Raw genomic sequence first — 19,012 nt, 5'->3', positions numbered from 1 at the left:
AGAGGGAATATCCGCACTTGGCCCCCTTCTCTGTTCCTTCTTTTGGAAAATTAAAAACGAGAGTGGAGGATTTCCAGTTCCCCGCTCCCTTCCCTTTTAGTCGCCTTCTACGACACGCAGGGAATACGTGGGAAGTATTCTTTCTCCCCTATCCCCAGGGATAATATATATACACACACTAGACCCAAGTGGTCACTACACTAAGGAGGCCTGCATAGATCAGCCGAAGAAAGTTCAACGACTGGTTCTAAAAAAAACTGACAATGAATTCGCCATTTTTTGTTTTTTCTGAAAAAAAAAGTCAGTCGTGAGTGATGGACTCGGCTACATGGAGGGGCGAGGTGCCATACACTTTCGAGCGGGGGAACGCAAGGACGAGACAGTAATTACGCCATTAGTTCCTAAATGGATCTGAGGAGTTCCCTGACTTGAGGGAAGAGCCACTCAAACAGAGGACACGTCAGGGAACCCAGCGAAGGGAGTCAGAAAAGACGAAATCATTCTGAAGAGAAAGAAAGAGTTACAAAATGTTAGGTAAACAGTGGCGGATGCGGAGAATATGTGCTCAAGAAATTATGAGACACGTTAGGTTAAGGGATGTGGTAAAAAACTACGTCTCCGTAGGTACAAGCTGTGACAAATGGCTAAACACACACACACACACACACACACACACACACACACACACACTGACAAAGGAGCGATGTGGAGGGGGGAGCAGACAGCAACAAGAGGACGGGTCGTCACCCATCCCTAGTCCCGCACACCACCACAGCTGCTGCTGCACCCGCTTAACTGTACCACCCTTACTCTGCGGGATGCTGTGCTGCTGTTGCTACCTCTGCTGCACCCGTTGCTGCTGCTATTCGCCCTGGCCGCGTAGAGATAGTATTCAATCGATCGCCTAGTGGCGTCGTGTATAAACTTGTACGGCACAGTAGAGGTGGCAAGTGGAAGAAGGGAGGGAGGGGGGCGAGCGACCCGCCAGGGGGTGGGCTGGTCACACTTGCTATCACGTCAACTCCGACCAGTCCGCCCCAGGCCAACCCAGCCCAGCCCAGCCCTATACAGCCAACCTAAACTAACCCAGCCCTAAACAACCAACCAAGACCAGTTCAGCTATACATAGCCAACCCGAACCAGCCCAGCCCTACATTAGCAAACCCAAACTAGCCCAGCGTAAATTTACGTAACCAACACAGACCAGACCAGCCCAGCCCTACATAGCCAACCCAGCCCTACACTGTCCACGAAGTTTCCAACCCATTTCTACATAGCCCACTATATATGCCTACTTAACAAAGTTCAGGCCAACCCAGCCCGCTAAGTAGCCACTTCAGCCCTATATACCCACCCCAACCCAATCCCAGCCGGCGACATCCCTAGTGCCCGAAGCCGGTCGACCTTAGACACCATCTCACGAGTTCCTGAGAGTCTTAAACTAACGCAGCCTATTCTGTAATGACTTAATTGCACACATAATGATGATGATAATAATAATGATAATAATAATAATAATAATAATAATATTATTAAGGTTGACCGGAAACGAATAAGCAAAGCGGTGAATGTTTTGTAAAGCGGGATCGTGAGATTGTCATCATAAACGTTGAGGTTAACGATAGGATGGGTTAGATTAGGTTTTGTTAAACTACGGAAGAATATCCTGATCACATGATTTGTCCATTTTACGGAATATTACCGAGTTAAACAACATCCACTACCAATAATAACACCGCAATGAAAAAATATATATATATCAAATTCCGATGTAGCGTCCTTAACCTTGGAACGAGTAACAAAGTCTCATTTCTCTTGATAAAAAAGAAAAAGACTGGTTTGTTGAATTATCCGCGGTTTTATGCCTGGCGCAATTGAATGGGTTAAATATGGCAGAATGTGTATTTGATAAATGTTTTCCTCAGAAAAACAAAACCGTTACCCTTAGCTCGAGCTCTGTGTTGTGAATATGGAACACCATTATGCCTTATGGCATGTCCACTTTTTCTTTTAAAACCCACAGCAGAGAGAGAGAGAGAGAGAGAGAGAGAGAGAGAGAGAGAGAGAGAGAGAGAGAGGGGGGGGGGGGAGGTACTAACACAGCCCAGGTCATACAGCACGTCAGCAATTCCCCAAAATATCTACAGTAACTCTGCCCCAATACTACGTCATCTAAGATTCACATTACTAAAACCACCCACATCATGCCTTCATGGCTACAATAACCTTCCCTTACTAACAACCATACATCCACATAACCCGCTCTCAGACTCCTCAGTACGTAAACTTGTAACAGTAACCCGACGAACGCACATACCATCACACCCCAACGGTAAGTCACAACACACACACACACACAAACACTCCTCATCACGTGAACCCTTATCATAGGACCATTACATCCTTTCAGTAACAACCAAATCACATCTACAGTGACATCACACCCAAAACACCATCACTCACCCTTTCATAAATAACCCCTACAGTACTATTACTCCAGCAAAGACAGCCACACTACAATCCATAAGAATCGACCACACAACGCCACAACCAAATCCATACCCAAGCAACGACACCACACCTCTACAGTAGCAACCACACCATACCCCTAAGGAAAAACCACACCACACTGCTACAGTAGCAACATCACACCTACTCTACCATATTACCAGGAACCCTACAACTGCGTATTCCACAGCCATACAGTAACAACCAAAGAGACACCACAACACGACCACTCACAGCCCAACAAAGAGAGTGGCAAGTCGGATCAGACGTGGAACTGCTTTGTCTGAACTATTATTGTTGCATTCCTTCATGCTACCTACAAAAAAAGTCCTCGAAGTGTTTCCTGTGACCATCTATTTTATAATTTATAGTTACTAAAGTGTGTATATCGGTAGTCTAGACTGCTGATGTGTGTTCGGGAAGGATACACCGTTCAATGCTACTTTGTATGGTCTTCTTTGGAGGAGCTGCACTCAAAATAATTCCTAGAAAACAGACACTTCCCTTCATGTCATATACTCTTTTCGTACTCTTCCATTGAAAGAGGGAAACAAAGTTACGATGGCAGTGCATAATCAACAGAAATCCTGGTCGGTCTAGGGCGTGGAGGGAGCTTTGCCGATGATGACAAATGACGCGTAGCCAAAACTAACGTGCAGGGCCGGCCAGCACGCCCGCAGCTGTTGATCTGGAGTCCTGTAAACACCTTAACCCATCAGCGTTAACACAGCGGAAAATTAGTTCTCATGAAAGGAGATGCTCTCACATGGTATTAGAAAGTAGGTCAGGTGCCGTATCTCTTGTATAAGGGTAAGGTCTGGTTACACAGGTTTCAGAAAACACGTTCACCCTAAGTAAGGCAATGGAGCTGCTATTACCACAGAGAAGTGGAGCAAGCACATGACTGACTGCTCGGGGAAATTCTTACTGGTTTTGTGGTTTGTCTAGACAATAACTTGTACCTCTACGCACATGGAATAGTTCCTTCTCACGCCTAATTGTATGTTGAGAATGCTCATCAGGTCTACATTTCTTACATCAGGAGTCATTTGCTTTTAATGTAAAACCTTGGCGTCTTCGAATTAACACCAAGGTTTTTAGTTTAACCCATGCACCACAGTTCTACAATCTTTGGATTCATATTGTTGTGTTACCACTGACCTGACCCCTAATGATCGTAGTGTCGTGCCCAGGGCACTAAATTTAGACGGGTGATGTGCCTGACCTAGTAAAGACAGCCGAGCTCTCTACCACATGGTTCTAGTTCAATGGTCAGTCGTACCCTGACTGACGGTCTGAAGTACATCTGATAGGAGAAGTAACCCCCACAGTGTAGTACATTCCAGGACGTGTCATGACCCACAACATTATCTATTTAACTTAAGTCAAGTTGTATCACACCGTCACCTATTTAAAGTTATTCAGAAACCCCTGTGTTTGAGGTGTAGTACATTCCAGGACGTGTCATGACCCACAACATTATCTATTTAACTTAAGTCAAGTTGTATCACACCGTCACCTATTTAAAGTTATTCAGAAACCCCTGTGTTTGAGGTAGCCTCTGGATTGTGGTATAAAATATTGTAATTTTCCAAACTCGCAGAAAGCCGTATTGTCTAGGTTCTTCAACCTAAACGTTGATGAAGTAAAATGATGAAAATTACCCAGTTCGAAGCTATGTCTTTCAACAAACCCAACTCCCAGCCTAGGAGAGAAAAAATACGAATTAGAGAGCTACATACCTAACCGCGCGGGACGCCGAACTAAACCTAGCAATCCGTACTAGAGTCACCAAAGTCTACCTGGTGGCCCCACGCTCATCCCTGTGGGAGGGAGGGGGTACGAGAGAGGCTAAGAATCCTTAATCTACACTGCAAGCTTTCGTAAGGCGTCCTACCCCGCCTGTCTCCATGCCAGGAGTTGTGACGTCACGGGCTGCTTCGGCTTATGGTGCGTGGAACAGCTATCAGCCCTTAGTTTAAGAACAATGGTAGTCTGTGTATATGTACGTTTGAGCATGTTTATAATTATTTGCAATTACACACGTGCATAAGTGAAAACATGAATCTGTGCTTTCGTGTAAGGATGTGGAATTCCTGATGTGAGAATGAGTGTGTGCGTGATTATTTGTTGGTGATGGAGAGGCTGGGGGGGATATATGATTAATTCCACCAAGGTTCAGTAATTTCCTTCATTGTATATTTATTCGCTATGGGGAAAGACGCAAGATTGTAATATGACGCATCATCTTTGTTCTCCCCAGTCTAACATCAGGGACGCTATGGTCGAGTAAGCATACTTGAATGTCTGCGAAACTGTTAATATTCACCGCACGTCTAGTGGTTTCACGGTGTATAACCCATTCAGTACGATGACTGAACAACATGAATACGACTTGAGGACGACAAGTAAAAGATAATTCATCCTAAGAGTAAGCAAGTTGTCTTTGTACTTTGGTCTTTACGTCGTCGTACGCAAGGTGTTAAGTTGTCGTACTTCAAGGCGCTAACACTGTCGTGAATGTTGAAACTGTTAAAGGCAATCATTTGTGCTTACTCGACCACAAGGGCCTTACAATCTCATGACTTGCTCGTAGCAAGTTGAAATAAAGGAAACGACAAAACTCTGTTGGAATTAGTCATCTGCATATCGCAACCAGAGAATAGATGTGACCGAATGAGGCCTCCTGTCTAGCGTTTGCACGCTGATGCGGGAAAGAGCGAACAATTATGAAATTATTATTATTATTATTATTATTATTATTATTATTATTATTATTATTAAATAACATCTTAGCGAAAGGTTCTTGCGCCACAATTTTGCCACAATTGGACTCTGCCAAGTACATGTATAAATTTGACCATACTACCATTCAACACTGTGTGAATAGGAAAAAAACTGATTTATTTCTCCTAATATGCTAAATTATGCAGCTGCGTGTCCCAGAATATACTCAGTTGACCAAGTCCACGGGGAGAGGTGGGTGATAAAACTTTGCTGTAACTTTGAATCTTTTACCATGATAAACTGTTCCTCTGTCATCATACTAACAATATGTTCACGCAAACTTACAGACGGACGCACGGTGTAACGAATTAGTACCACACAGAACAACACGTGTCGTGACGGGTTATAAAAGAAAAAAAAAAATCTCATTACTACTTAGCTTCATGACTATTTCGGATCAGCTGTGTGTGTGTGTTCAATCTACTGTCACTGGTCATGGTCAAAACCTGGCTGCGCCGGTACAAGTGCAGGTCTGTGGCATGGGCGGGGTCGCCACTGACCGACCAACCTTTACAATCAAGCACACACTACTTTCACTTGCCACCATGTATGTCCTGCTATCAATTAATCATCAGATATTTTCAGATAACCGAAGATTTTTTTTTTCCTTCTGGTTACAAGTTATACCATTTGGTTTTCAATTGGTCATCCTGCTTCATTGTATCTTTCTGGGGGGGGAAAAACCTTTGTTACGAGTTGTTGTATAGAGCTGACTTATGTGAAAATGAACACTTAAAGAAATCACAACACAACTCCTTCTAACCCCAAGCCTTATGCTGGTAATCACAACATCCCTACGCCCAAAACACTTACATTTTTAACCAGTACAACTACAACGATAACAACAACATTCTGATCCCATCTCACTCAACAGGCAGACATGGAGGGTCCAGCCTTCAGCCACCTGGGGGAGGAGGAGTAGAGAACAAGATTACCACCTGTTGCAGCTACCATACCACCTGGCAAACACCTGTGGCACTATGAGACCATCTGGTAGCCATCTGTTGCCATTACTAGACCACCTATTAGTTCCCTGTGGCAACTACCATACCACCTGGCATCATCCACCTGTGACAATTACCAGGTCACCTGGCAACCACTTGTTGCAATTACCAGACCACCTAACAGCTGACAACCATCTGTGGCATCTACCATGCCACTTGGCAACCACCTGCTGCAAGTACCTGACCACCTGGCAACCATATGTAGCAACTACCACATCACCTAGCAACCACTACTGGCAACTACTGGACTACATTCCGGTAAGTTACCTGTGGCAAGTACCAGATCACTCAGGGGTCACCTTTCGCCAGTACCACCAGAGCAGATGGTCTCCAGTGCCACTTGCTGGGGGGACGGGGGTCGGGTCATGGGGTGATACAGTCCCCTTCACCAGTGCCCACCGGGGAAATCTGCAATGAAGTGTTCTCTTTGCAACAAGGTCACTGACACGTACTCACTGTGTGAATATCTGTCTTGTGTATCTGGCTATTTGTACTGTACGAGTAGGGAGTTTTACACTCATGGGGTCCCATCTGTGTGTGTGTGTGTGTGTGTGTGTGTGTGTGTGTGTGATTACCCATTTGCGTTGTACGACGAGGGAGTTCAACACTTATCACTCGAGGGGGGGGGGGGGCATCTCCTGAACGTTCTCTAAAAATCATACAACTTTTTAAGCTCTTATATTCTGCCTGCAATTTTCATGTTCTGTTCAGTTTCCTCTATTCATCAACTACACTTACACAGAGGTACTTGTCAACATCTAACGAGTTTCATGCCTTTTTACATGTTATGGCTTCTTGTTCATGTACTAAGGAGAGAGAGAGAGAGAGAGAGAGAGAGAGAGAGAGAGAGAGAGAGAGAGAGAGCGTGCGTACCTGCGACGAGATCTTGTCTCTAGACTGGCCTAGCAGGTTAGATTTAACACACATTACACAAACCAGTTATATCTATCTTGAAATGATCCCCTTATTAAGCAGTCACCCAGAATTTACTACGACTACAAACTCCCACACTTGGCTGTGCACAGGATGGTCTCCAAACTTTTGAAGGGCCTCCAAAAGTTGTATGTCACTTCCCAAGGTACTGGTGGAAGATATCAATTGTCAGCATCCCAGGTATTTGGAGGCTTCCATATGTCATCTGACACCATTTCATGTAGTAAAGGGCCTCAAAATATCACCTGTGAACGCCCAGAAGCGCCCGCCATCTTTTCGACGCGCCTCACCCCTTCACCTTAAGCGTTCATTGACGAAAGAAAAGTTCATCTTAGGTTTCCGCTGAGTCAACTAGGCCGTGGAACCAGTTTCTTTTTTCTCCTGTTACAATAATAATTAGTGACCATCAGGAATGTAACCCAGTATTTCGTTAGGAAACTTAATTTATGGGAACTGAATATATATATATATATATATATATATATATATATATATATATATATATATATATATATATATATTTATATATATTTCTCTTTTCTTTTAAACTATTCGCCATTTCCCGCGTTAGCGAGGTAGCGTTAAGAACAGAGGACTGGGCCTTTTTTGGAATATCCTCACCTGGCCCCCTCTGTTCCTTCTTTTGGAAAATTAAAAAAAAAAAAAACGAGAGGGGAGGATTTCCAGCCCCCCCGCTCCCTCCCCTTTTAGTCGCCTTCTACGACAGGCAGGGAATACGTGGGAAGTATTCTTAATCCCCTATCCCCAGGGCTATATATCGGGAGGGGGTCGTCTGCGGGAGCACAGTACAAATAGAAGGGTACATTGAAGCTAGGCAGGCATCGTGGAACTGCAGGATACAGTACCAGGAGGGAGGGTATAGTAAGGGCAGGCATCAGCGTTGAAATTGCAGGAGGGACGGTACAGCGAGGCCGGGCAGCAGAATGGAACTGCAGGAGGAAGGGTTCAGTGAGGCCAGGCAGGCACCGTGGAACTGCAGGAGGGTACAGTACCAGGAGGGAGGGTATATTGAGGCCAGACAGGCATCATGGCACTGCACGAGTCACAGCAGGGTGACGACACCTTGTGACGCACAATCCCTGTGAGTCACAAGAGGCCAGGCTGACACACGGAGCCACACGTCGCTGACGTGGCCTCTACACTGACGTCAACAATACCACAGAGAATTCTTTGTCATGAATCAGCCCAGACCAGCTGTCATAAGAAGATGGTCAGACGGAGTGAGTTATGCTTGCAGCTTCCGGACACAGAACTCACCCCCCTCCCCTTGCTGGTGAGGTGAGAAGGGTGTTCCCTCTCCTACTCCGACACACACCCGTGCACAGAGATCGTGACACACCATTCCTGCACTACACCCACCACTACACCATCACACCCACAGCTACAGTACCACGCCCACAATACCGTACATCAGGACTACCACCATACCCATAACCACAGTACCACGCCGACAAAGTACATCAGGAAAACCACCACCACCATACCCACAACAACACCAGGGCCATAACTTAACACAAACCTTCCGAGATCAGTCCACAGTGATCACACCCACAACATATAAGGACCTTCATCACACCTGAAACACAACAGCTCATCAGAACCATCACGGCAACGCATCAGGACCATCACCACACCCACACCACCACCACTACCACCCACACCATGGTATTAGGACCACTATCATAATACACTAGAAACATAGTCACACTCACGACAGTACATATCAGGACCAACACCACGCTCGCAAAGCAGACCATCAGATCACCATAATTCAAGTTGAAGTGAGGGAGTGTTACCATGCTCCATGGTGCCCTCCACTATCGTCACATTCCTCCATTATCTTCCCATTTCGTATTTTATTTTGCCATTTCTTGTGATACCTCTTCCCCTTGGTAAGCGAACTCCGTCAAAAGAAAACATAATAATGGGACTCGGGACTCCGCAGCTTTCACAGCTCATGCCGGGTTCTGATTCGGCAGGAGGGCCGACAAAGATGGTCATGCCAAGCGTCTTAAAGTATTCTGTAAGTGGCTATGATTGTGAATTTGGACGCTTCCCTCCAACCGCAACCAGTACAGTCACAACCACCACTACCACGTCTTCAACAGCGCAAATCAATACAACCATAACCCACACCACTACAACAACCTCGCACCAATGCCTCACCTCTCGAGGCCCCCATAAACACGAGCTCGTAAAGAATTCAATGTCAAATCAATAATAAGGAGTCCTGTATGGTGGTGTGTGATCACGCAAACTCCCCCAGCCATGCCACTGGCCTCACACACACAGCTAGTCAGGCTTACCTTCATCGTCAGCCATAAGATCGTATTATACCTATAATTTCTTACATGTCTGTTACTACTTTCTCCTGAGAGATCCTAATAAGGAGGTTGTGATGTCCTTACACCCTTTATCTTACCCAACTGGAAAGGTCTGGCAACTACATTTGCTTCCACCATTATTTCTACTTATACTGAAAACAAAAGAAACTCGGTTAACGTTTAATTATAGATAACGAAGGAGAAGCATTCCACAAAATGGTACGGTCTTAAGCGTCTCCAAGGGTGTGGAAGCAGCGTCCCTGCTCACCATCACCGTCACTCAGCAGCTGCACGGCTGGCCCCTCTGCGGACACTGCCGGCTGTTCTTGCCTCCATTCCCCCGCCCCCGCCGTTGACATTTTCGGCTACACAATGACCTCGCACGGTTTTTAACTGAAATTTACCGGTCAGCTGTACACATATTCTCCACATTGTAACGCAATGTTCTCCCGTTATAATACGATCACGTACACATGCAACTCATGGCCCATTAGAGAAAAGAACTTGGAAATTGAAAAGAATGATATACAGCATTTCATTCCTGGAAGATGGAAAGACTCCTTATACTCTTACTAGAAGTTTAATCACAGCATGTTTACATGTACATAATGGTATTACTGCGTTAATCCTCCACGTGGCATCATAGATTTTTTTTCTTGTTTACTTATCAGTGTTTGTATCCTTAGATCATTGTAGGCCCATGGCGTTTAGTCTAGTACCATGACTCCGTTTTTTTTTTTTTTCTCGACCATTCCCCTTGTAGACAAAAGTTGATCATAGTCTCTCACTTGACCATATTCAGCATGTTAATCTGTCTTCCTTCGGTGTGACCTGAGCGTCGGATTGTCTCTCGGGGATCATTCTTCATAAAGGAGAGAGAACAATACCAAATCATAATTTTATTCCCTGGTATTTCACAATATTTCAATAATTTACCACTCCTCCCACCGCCCTTCGATATCAGTGTGCACAATGTTGCCATCAGGATATCTTATTAGCCGGTTTCTCAGAATTTCTTAACGGTCCCTTTAAATAGAACTTCTCAGTTCCCGCTAGTTTTTGCCACTTGTTACTTTCCATTCGATTGGCTCCCACAGATAACACACTTTACCTTGACTGCATCATTTCCTTCTCCAACTGATCAAACTTTTTAAGGTGCTATCCGTAGGGAGTCCCTGGTTGTTTTCATGTGAATGTTCAACTAATCGAATATCACCAATACCCCATTACCTTGACTTTTCCATCAGTTCCTATTAAATTTGGATGACCTTTCACGGCTCACTGGTGACCTGTTTTCCCGCAAGCCAGCCTTCACCTGGCGCTACTCATACCGTTACAGCGGAAAGGACGTCCACTTCACATCGGACGAGGGTTAGATAACTATAAGTTATATATATATATATATATATATATATATATATATATATATATATATATATATATAAATTGATCGTGCCTTCACAAGCGAGGATCATACCTTCGAGTTCATGAGTTTAATTATCATGGATAAAGACGTAACTTATTAGTCAACTTTCTCAGTCATTTTTTCCATTTGATATTACTGGGGACCACGTATATAACAACGTCAGAATATTTTACCTTATAAGCATCTCGGAGGAGTGTGAACCACTCCTTTCCTACCGGTTCGGTGCTTCATCTCTTTGGTAACTCATTACCAACACTCGTTTGTTGTTTAAAGGTGTAGATCCAATCCTTCTGAATATCAGAAAGACTACAGAACAGTTTTGCTGCACAGCATATAGAGTCAGTCACCTATTACTTTCCCCCTTAGGAGAAATTCTCGGGTTTTCCCTGCCTGAGCAGCGACCACCCGCCACCCTCCGCTACACCCCAGCAGTACTCACCCTTCGCACCACATCCTGCTGCACCTCCACTTCCGCCGTCATCTTCGCCTACAAGAAGAGGAACACACGACTTTGTCTTTTTTCAATTGGTACCTTCGGTGGAAACCGGTATTGCTCGGAGGTTGATTAGAAGTCCTGTAGCAGCGAACTAGGTTGGAATGTCCTGTTCCCCTGTACAGCACCTCTGATTAATCTTATATCCTCGAGAGGTAACCAGATCGTGTCAGCGTCTGCACAAGTGAGGTGAGATTGCACCGTGGTCACTGTTCTGTCAGCGACTGCGGCGGCCAAGTTACTGAAGCTTGGGAGGGAGCGTCGGATCCAGGCTCACGACACACTGCCCCTCCCACCCTCCCAGAATCCCCCAACCACCATCGCCCGGCCCCGGCTCTCTCGCTCAACAATACCGCTCTATTTTATTGATTGTCTGTTCATAGTCTGTTGACTTAACTGTTAGCCGTTAGTGTTGTTGCTCTGTCTGCGTAACGGTCTGACATAATTTGTTGTAGAGTTTCACCCATGGCAGCACGAGTGTGTCGCAGCCCTGACTCCTGACCACCCGGCATCCTATGAACTCACAAGTTCCTCGCTGTCTCCTGTGCACTACACTTAACATGCACAGCCTCCACCAGTACGCTTGGGTGTCATATTATACCGGGGTGACGGCTTTGTGCCACATGAGTCTTGTTCGAATGCTGCCATGTTTTCATGAGGAGGACGCAGCGCGCGGGATCGCCAGCTGCCCACCACCTGCCTGACCTACTCCCACACCGGCCATGCAGTATAGCTTTCTTTTAATTTACCATCATCGCGGGGCTGGTGGTAGTGTTGGGTGAGAGTGTGGAGCTGCAGCAAGCCGGGGGATGAGGTGCAAGCCAAAGTCATGTCATGACACAGCAGAGAAGATATCATTTTGCTTGGTCGTGTTGGGTGACTTGCTAATTATTGTGACGCTACTCCATCCTTAGCCTTGTCACCCAACGGTTACATTCCTCATCCGTCACAATCGAGTAACACGTCCCTCAAGACAGGATTCCGGGTCTCCAACACAGGGAGGGAGCGAATCCTGATTTCCTCCATCATTATATAAACTGCAACCGGCCCAGCCGTTGCCTCTGTCCATACTGTATACCTACAGTGCTGTTTAGTGAACCCTGAGCATGATTGGTATAAGACCCAGCCTTGGACCTGATCCTGAAGGGTCAGGTCAAGAGCCAGTTCAGTGTACCTGAGAGTCGCACCGTCGTGCTCAATAGCTGTGCAGTCGTGCTCAAGGGTCGGAACCGTCGTCATTCTCAAGGGTCGTAACCTTCGTGCCCAAAGGTCGTACCATCTTGCTCAAGGGGCTAAATTGCACATTTAACATTCCCCGGCGCTGTTTCATGTGGATGTTTTTATCAATATACGGGTTGGAGACGGAGGATAAAAAGACGAGTTCCCCCCACGACCAGTCCGACGCCCTCCGCACCCATCCCCAACCGTGGCATTCCTGGCAACTGTGGGGGCGGCCGCTGCTCTCAGTCAGGCTGGGGGTACAACTGTGGGGCTAGGGGTACAGCTACAGCGCAAGGGGGACTTTAGTAAGGCTGGGGTACAGCTGTAGTAGAGCTGGGAGTCCATGGAAACATGGAAAGGACAGATAGTAGGACATTTTACGGTCTGTGATGTTATCTGCTCATCATTACCTGAAATGAGGTAGTAACAGAATAGTAAAGCAGAAGGCACCTCCCTGTCCACCTCTTTCTCCGGCTCAACTGCTGGTATGAAATAATAAAAACGAAGAAACATCATGTAGCGCGGAGGGAACGTACTGTCTTGGAAACTGTATTGGAATATGTGAACGTCCTCCAGCAGTGTTGCACACTGTTGCCCAGGGGATGGTCTGTGAGAAAGAGTTTAAAGTGACAATTCTTGAGGCAAGATTATTTAATGACGAGAAATCGTTGAAGTCTGGCTTTGATTTGAAGTTATTGATATTCTTTGCAGGTAGTACAACTGGTGGTGATTTACTTCAGTGCTCAGCTACTCTCTCTCTCTCTCTCTCTCTCTCTCTCTCTCTCTCTCTCTCTCTCTCTCTCTCTCTCTCTCTATGTATCTATCTGTCTATCTATCTATCTATCTATCTATCTATATATATATATATATATATATATATATATATATATATATATATATATATATATATATGTGTGTGTGTGTGTGTGTGTGTGTGTGTGTGTGTGTGAGAACCACGTTGCTATATTGCATATCCATCTTCATACCGTTCTCCTTCGTCACTGAATCTCTGATATGAAGAAATTTTCCGTCATGTTTTCGAAATGATTTAATGTTTTGATGAAAACTTTAATTTGATCTTCTCACAGTCTGCGTTTTTTAAAGAGAAAGATGTTAGGTCTTTGGGTCTTTCTTCATGAGGCTTGTTTCTGTGTGATGGGATTCGTTTGGTTATTCTTTGCATGCGTTCAATTTTCTCCATCTTTGACCAAATTAATTGATCAGAGTCAGAAAGCATATCCCACGTGAGGTTTGATCAAGGCTTTATGAAAAAAAAGTGAATATTGTATCCTTTATTTTGAAATTATGATAATTCTGGGTAGGTTTCCTTATTTTAGGTACATATACATAATCATTCTGAGGTTTTGTCTTCCTTTACGTTTATTATTGGTTCCCCAAATATTCTTTGCTCTTAGTTTACATATCTGTTGTCAAACGATGAAATATATTTGGAAATTTGACCACAACCGTTTTTTTGTAATTCCCTTTTCAGTCTTTAGGCAGCCTTTCTTTGACTAGGTTATGTATATATGTAATTTCGTATTGGCAAGTTGATATCAACTGACTGTTATATTTCTCTCTTGTGTCTCCCCTGATGATGTGATTATTACACGAAAGTGCACTTGGGAACTTATCGTGTTTCATTTTCTCCGTGGACTCATAGGAATATCTTGATCACGCGCAAAATTGTGATCCTTTCCAATATATATATATGTATATATATATATATATATATATATATATATATATATATATATATATATATATATATGTATGTATGTATATAGTGTGTGTGTGTGTGTGTGTGTGTGTGTGTCCAGCTGTCAGTTATTACCATCCATTTGGTAAACACCTGCTTAATGCGAACTTTTCACATCCTAACCAGTCTTGCATCAACAGTCCCTTTTGGATAAAAGCCATCTTTAGTAAACAAGCCCGTCTGAAACTATCCCAGAGATCCATGTAGTCTGTCCCGTCTTGTTCCTTAAGAGAGATGCTCCACTTTAACACAGACACCTTACATTCTGCTCAGAGTTTATGTTCCCATATCCTGCCTTGGAAGAAGACTCCCCTTCACAACGGTTCTGTTGCTTCTTTAAATTTCTCCATGCAGTATTCTACACCTACCGAGGGCCTCTTGTAGCCTAATCTGAGCCACGTTTTTAGTCCTCATCTGAACAACAACTACGCTGTCCTTAGCAGTTTCTCTAACTACCTTGTGAGCTGTGTCTTCCTACCACAAACTCCATATCCATGTGCCTCACCAGAGAGCCCTCAACAAGGGTGAGGGATAGGATACAGCTACTGGGCTGAGGGTACATCTGCGGGACTTAGGGGTGTAGTTTTAGTATTAGGGGCACAGCTGTAGGGCTGGGATACAACTGCAGGACTTGAGGGTACAGCTGTAGGGATGGAGATACAGCTGCAGAGCTGGGGGATCTGTGGACATGGTGGTAATGCTGCAGGGGTAGGGGTGAAGCCGCAGTGCTGGGGAAAAGCTGTGGGGCTGGAAGAACAGCTGGAGCACACTGCGAGACTGGGGATACAACTGCAGGGCTGGGGGTTCACTTGCAGAGCTGGAGGTACAGCTGCGGAACAGGGTTACAGCTGCAGACCTGGGGAATACAGGTTTAGGGCTGGGAAGCTGCTGCAAGATTATGGATACGGCTGAGGGGTATACATAGCCGCAAAGCTGATGATACAGTCAAGGGGCTGGGGTACAGCGTTAGAGCTTAGGGGTACAGCTATGGGGCTGGGGTTACAGCTGTAGGACTAAGAGTACAGCTGTGAGACTGTGAGACTGGGGGTGCAGCCACGGGGGCTGGAGACAGGGATGAGGAAGGCGATGTGGGAGAAGATCGATGATTCAGGAAGCGGGTGTAGGGAGATGGGGTACCCTACCCCAACACCCGTCGTGGGGAGAGTCAAGGGAGGGGGTCCCTAGTAGGTCCAGGTACTGGGGAGTTCGGGTAATGGTGGAGCCAGGTACTGGAGGGGCTACGTGCTGATGGGGCCAGATGCCTGTGGGCCGCGTCCCCTGGTACCAGCCATGGCAGCTCTGAGCGTTGCAGCTTCCCTTGCCTACCACCACATGCACATTTTAAGAAATTTGAAAGCAACTGGAATACCTACCTCTGAGAGCGTCATGGATCAGGCGTTTGAATACTCTCATGTATACGTTCTTCCTCTGTAACAATGGAGAACAAACTTGTCTCCAGTTTCTTTTGGATAGAGGCACAAGTGGTGTCGAGGATATAGTGAAGATATGTTTGTCGAAGATGGAGAAGGGACTTTTTTGGGTTTAGTGAATTTGGGCTTAAGCGTAGTGAAGGTGTGTTGAGGGTGAAGATGCACCTGTAGAAGGTGAAGTAGATTTAGGTTTTGCTGAGTGTAGAATGGAAATGCATTTATTGGTCAGAGACGGTCTGCATTCATTCGCGAACGTTAGCCTTTGAGTTTATAAGCTGGTTAAAGTTCATCCTTTCCGAAATCATTATTCAGTATTCTTATTTCTGCCGTGAATATGAGAGAGTAGATGGGAGTATACATGGGGAAATCGAAAGAGAAAAGAAAATAAGTCATGGTCTATGACGAGATTCTCCGCTGCAGAAAACATGATAATAAAGATGTTTCCTTCCGACTTATCTTGCCTCTGGCACATCAGCCGGCAGCAAAACAAAACAGGAAATGACTGGAAAACGCCGGATACCTGGAGCGGATGTACTTCAGTCCCTAATCTGTTAAATAGAATGAAATAGATACATCGTGTTGTCATTCTCTAGCGGGCGTATTCACCCATATCATTAAAGTATATGTCAAGCTGTGTTTTTACTGTACTTACGGTCTTTACCGTGACATCTGACAAAACTTCACGTTTATATTACATCTTCCCCTTAACTTTGGCAATGTTATTTCCGGTAGTTATATCCCTAACATGATAAATTATTGTCATAAGTTATAGTATGAAAATTATGGGGAAATTTTGAAAATTTCTATACAAATCCTCAGAACCTGCGTTTTTTTTTTTTATTTATTCTTTCTTTAAGTTTATTCCCAAGGGATCGAATGAACTTTATTGCTCTTTATATTCTGGTTTTTCTTCGTCTTTGGTAAAATTTGGTGAACAGAACTGAAGAGCGTAGTTTCCCTTATGTTTTGACAAAAGCGTTTCGATTGTTCTACCCGATGCTAGGTACAAACGCCAAGGAAAAAGTTACGCTGCTCAAAAAACAGGTATACGTTGTACAAGTTGTGAGGGTGAGAAGGTCAGCGAGCTAGTGAGGAAATGAGGAGGTCAGTGCGAGTTAGGTAAGAAGTGGAGATGCTGGAGGTAAGGACGAGCGAGGCTGTTGCGGCGGGGGCAGCGGTTCAGCCGCCTCTTTACCGTTCCGATGCTTCTACCCACACTCCTCGCAGGTCACCTCCCAGTGAGTACTCGAAAAGTGAGGTTGACCATACCGCGGAGGAGCATAGTGCAGTAGGTGACGTGATACATGGTTTTTTTTTTTTCCAAGCCAGCTCTTCGCTGTCCAGCTCGCCAGCAATCTGGAAATAATGGATTTCCTGTTTCTGCCGAGGGACAACGTGCAATTGCCGAAGATATGGTTCATCATGAGGAAGAAGCAGACGCAGGTGACGTGTGTACCTGCAAGCCCACCAAACCCTCCTGAATGTGTTGCCTTAGGTACTCTGCCTGCGCCTCCTTTTACCACGGCCTCGATTGCGCTTCTGGCGTAGCTAGACGGTAAGGATCGTGCAGAATCTTACCGAACTCTGTCTAAAAGCGTTGGCCATACAGTGAATGTCTTCCCGGCCAGCTGGACGACGCATCGGGCCTGGACAAGAGGCAGGGCAGTGGTGGCAGGAAAACAGTGTTTAAAATCTTTGACTAAATCCACTATGATTACCACGACTAAAGCTCTTCGGAGGTGAAAGGTTTCAATTTTGGATCCTGGCCACCGCCTGTTTTAAGTCAACCCTCATAAAGGCAACGGTCGCTCGAACGTACATTTCGCTCAGCACCGTAAACACTGAATCCAGTCACTTCTGTGTGATTCTGGTCTTCTGGGTGTATTCCCAATGATGAGAACTTCCCGTAATGAGGTGTGACTTGCAGTAGGTTTCCGCTGGAAGGGTGGTAGCAGGTGAAACATGCTCGGGCGGGGAGCCTCGCGTCCAGGGTGTGGTTGACGGGAGGCACACACCCTCTGCGCCTGGCCTGGACCACGCCTTCCTCTCTTTCGATCGCCAGTTCACGTCACTCTCAAGAGTCCAGCTTCCTGGCGCAAGGCTTCTGAGGAAGGGTACCTGTGGTAGGAGCCAGGCAAGGCGAACAGGACCCTGACCCTGGGAGGCCCATCATACCGGCCAAGCGAGCCCCAGGTGCCTCACTCACGCGTGAAAGAGCCACTCCTCCTAGGAGAGCGACGCCCCCTCCAGCAACCAGTGGACCCTGGACGAGAGACTTCCTTAGTGGTGTCTGATGTTGCCATACGGGTGTTGATAGATCTTTAGGATTAAAGTTTGAGTAAATTCTTAACTGGAAGATCAGAAGATCAGAAGACATCATCTCCAGGAAACATAATCATCAATATTCGTATTCCTCACACCACGTCAAGCACGGAATTAGGGATGCCAGAGTGCCATTTGAAGTCCTTCTATATCTTGATCTTGACTCCCTATAACTTGTATATGTATATAGTAGATCATATTGTGCTTTAATATCATCATCTCTGTCTCTCGCCTCTCTCCTTCTCTATCCTCACGACGGTCACGCTGTTAAGGATTAAACTGCTTGATAGCCTTGTTATCTGTGCCAGAAAGACACACAGGAGGTACTCTAATGGCCAGCTGATGACGTGGTACAGAGGGATCGGGCTGCCAGTCCATCGCTGAGGTCTCCGTGGGTCTCCACAAAATGCGTTGGTGGCGAGGAACGACACAGTTGTCGTGGCCAGGAACAACACAGTTGTCACGCCTGGACGACGGCCAGGGTATTGAAGCAACGTTCCACCGTCACAAAGACAAATTCCCCGACTCATGCAGACTCTTGTTTAGCAAAATCAGACTTCATCGGGCAGAGAGAATCGCCAGGGAAAGACACTGGATAGGTTCCTCATGAAGAACATTCGTCAAGATGTGGGACAAACACCCGCTTCTAACGATACATGTCTGTCCTGTGGAGAACCTGCAGCTGGGGGACTCGATACGTCTCCAACAGGGTGCTATCAGTCAACAGGACCAACCTCTGCCAGCCAGTCTAGGTTCAGGTGGTGACCTCACTGCATAAGAGGCC

The 19,012-nt window shown here is 45.6% G+C and overlaps 2 protein-coding genes across 3 annotated transcripts in view; one reads left to right on the top strand and one right to left on the bottom strand.

Moving 5' to 3' along the window:
- Positions 1–11,771, bottom strand: part of LOC139766670 (coactosin-like protein) — a 55,612-nt gene extending 43,841 nt beyond the window's left edge. Inside the window, exon 1 of the mRNA XM_071695571.1 lies at positions 11,443–11,771. Coding sequence (XP_071551672.1) covers positions 11,443–11,484 — 42 coding nt within the window. The 5' untranslated portion in view covers positions 11,485–11,771. The remainder of the gene's footprint in view (positions 1–11,442) is intronic.
- LOC139766667 (DNA repair protein REV1-like) overlaps positions 1–19,012 on the top strand; it is a 195,615-nt gene that overhangs the window by 35,115 nt on the left and 141,488 nt on the right. For both annotated transcript variants that reach the window (XM_071695565.1, XM_071695563.1), the window contains exon 2: positions 6,170–6,557. In XM_071695565.1, coding sequence (XP_071551666.1) covers positions 6,276–6,557 — 282 coding nt within the window. In that variant the 5' untranslated portion in view covers positions 6,170–6,275. The remainder of the gene's footprint in view (positions 1–6,169; positions 6,558–19,012) is intronic.

The sequence above is a fragment of the Panulirus ornatus genome, chromosome 58 (assembly GCF_036320965.1).
Source record: "Panulirus ornatus isolate Po-2019 chromosome 58, ASM3632096v1, whole genome shotgun sequence".
NCBI lineage: Eukaryota > Metazoa > Arthropoda > Malacostraca > Decapoda > Palinuridae > Panulirus > Panulirus ornatus.
The sequence above is the reverse complement of the archived record's forward strand: the minus strand, read 5'-3'. Positions and strand labels throughout refer to the sequence as shown.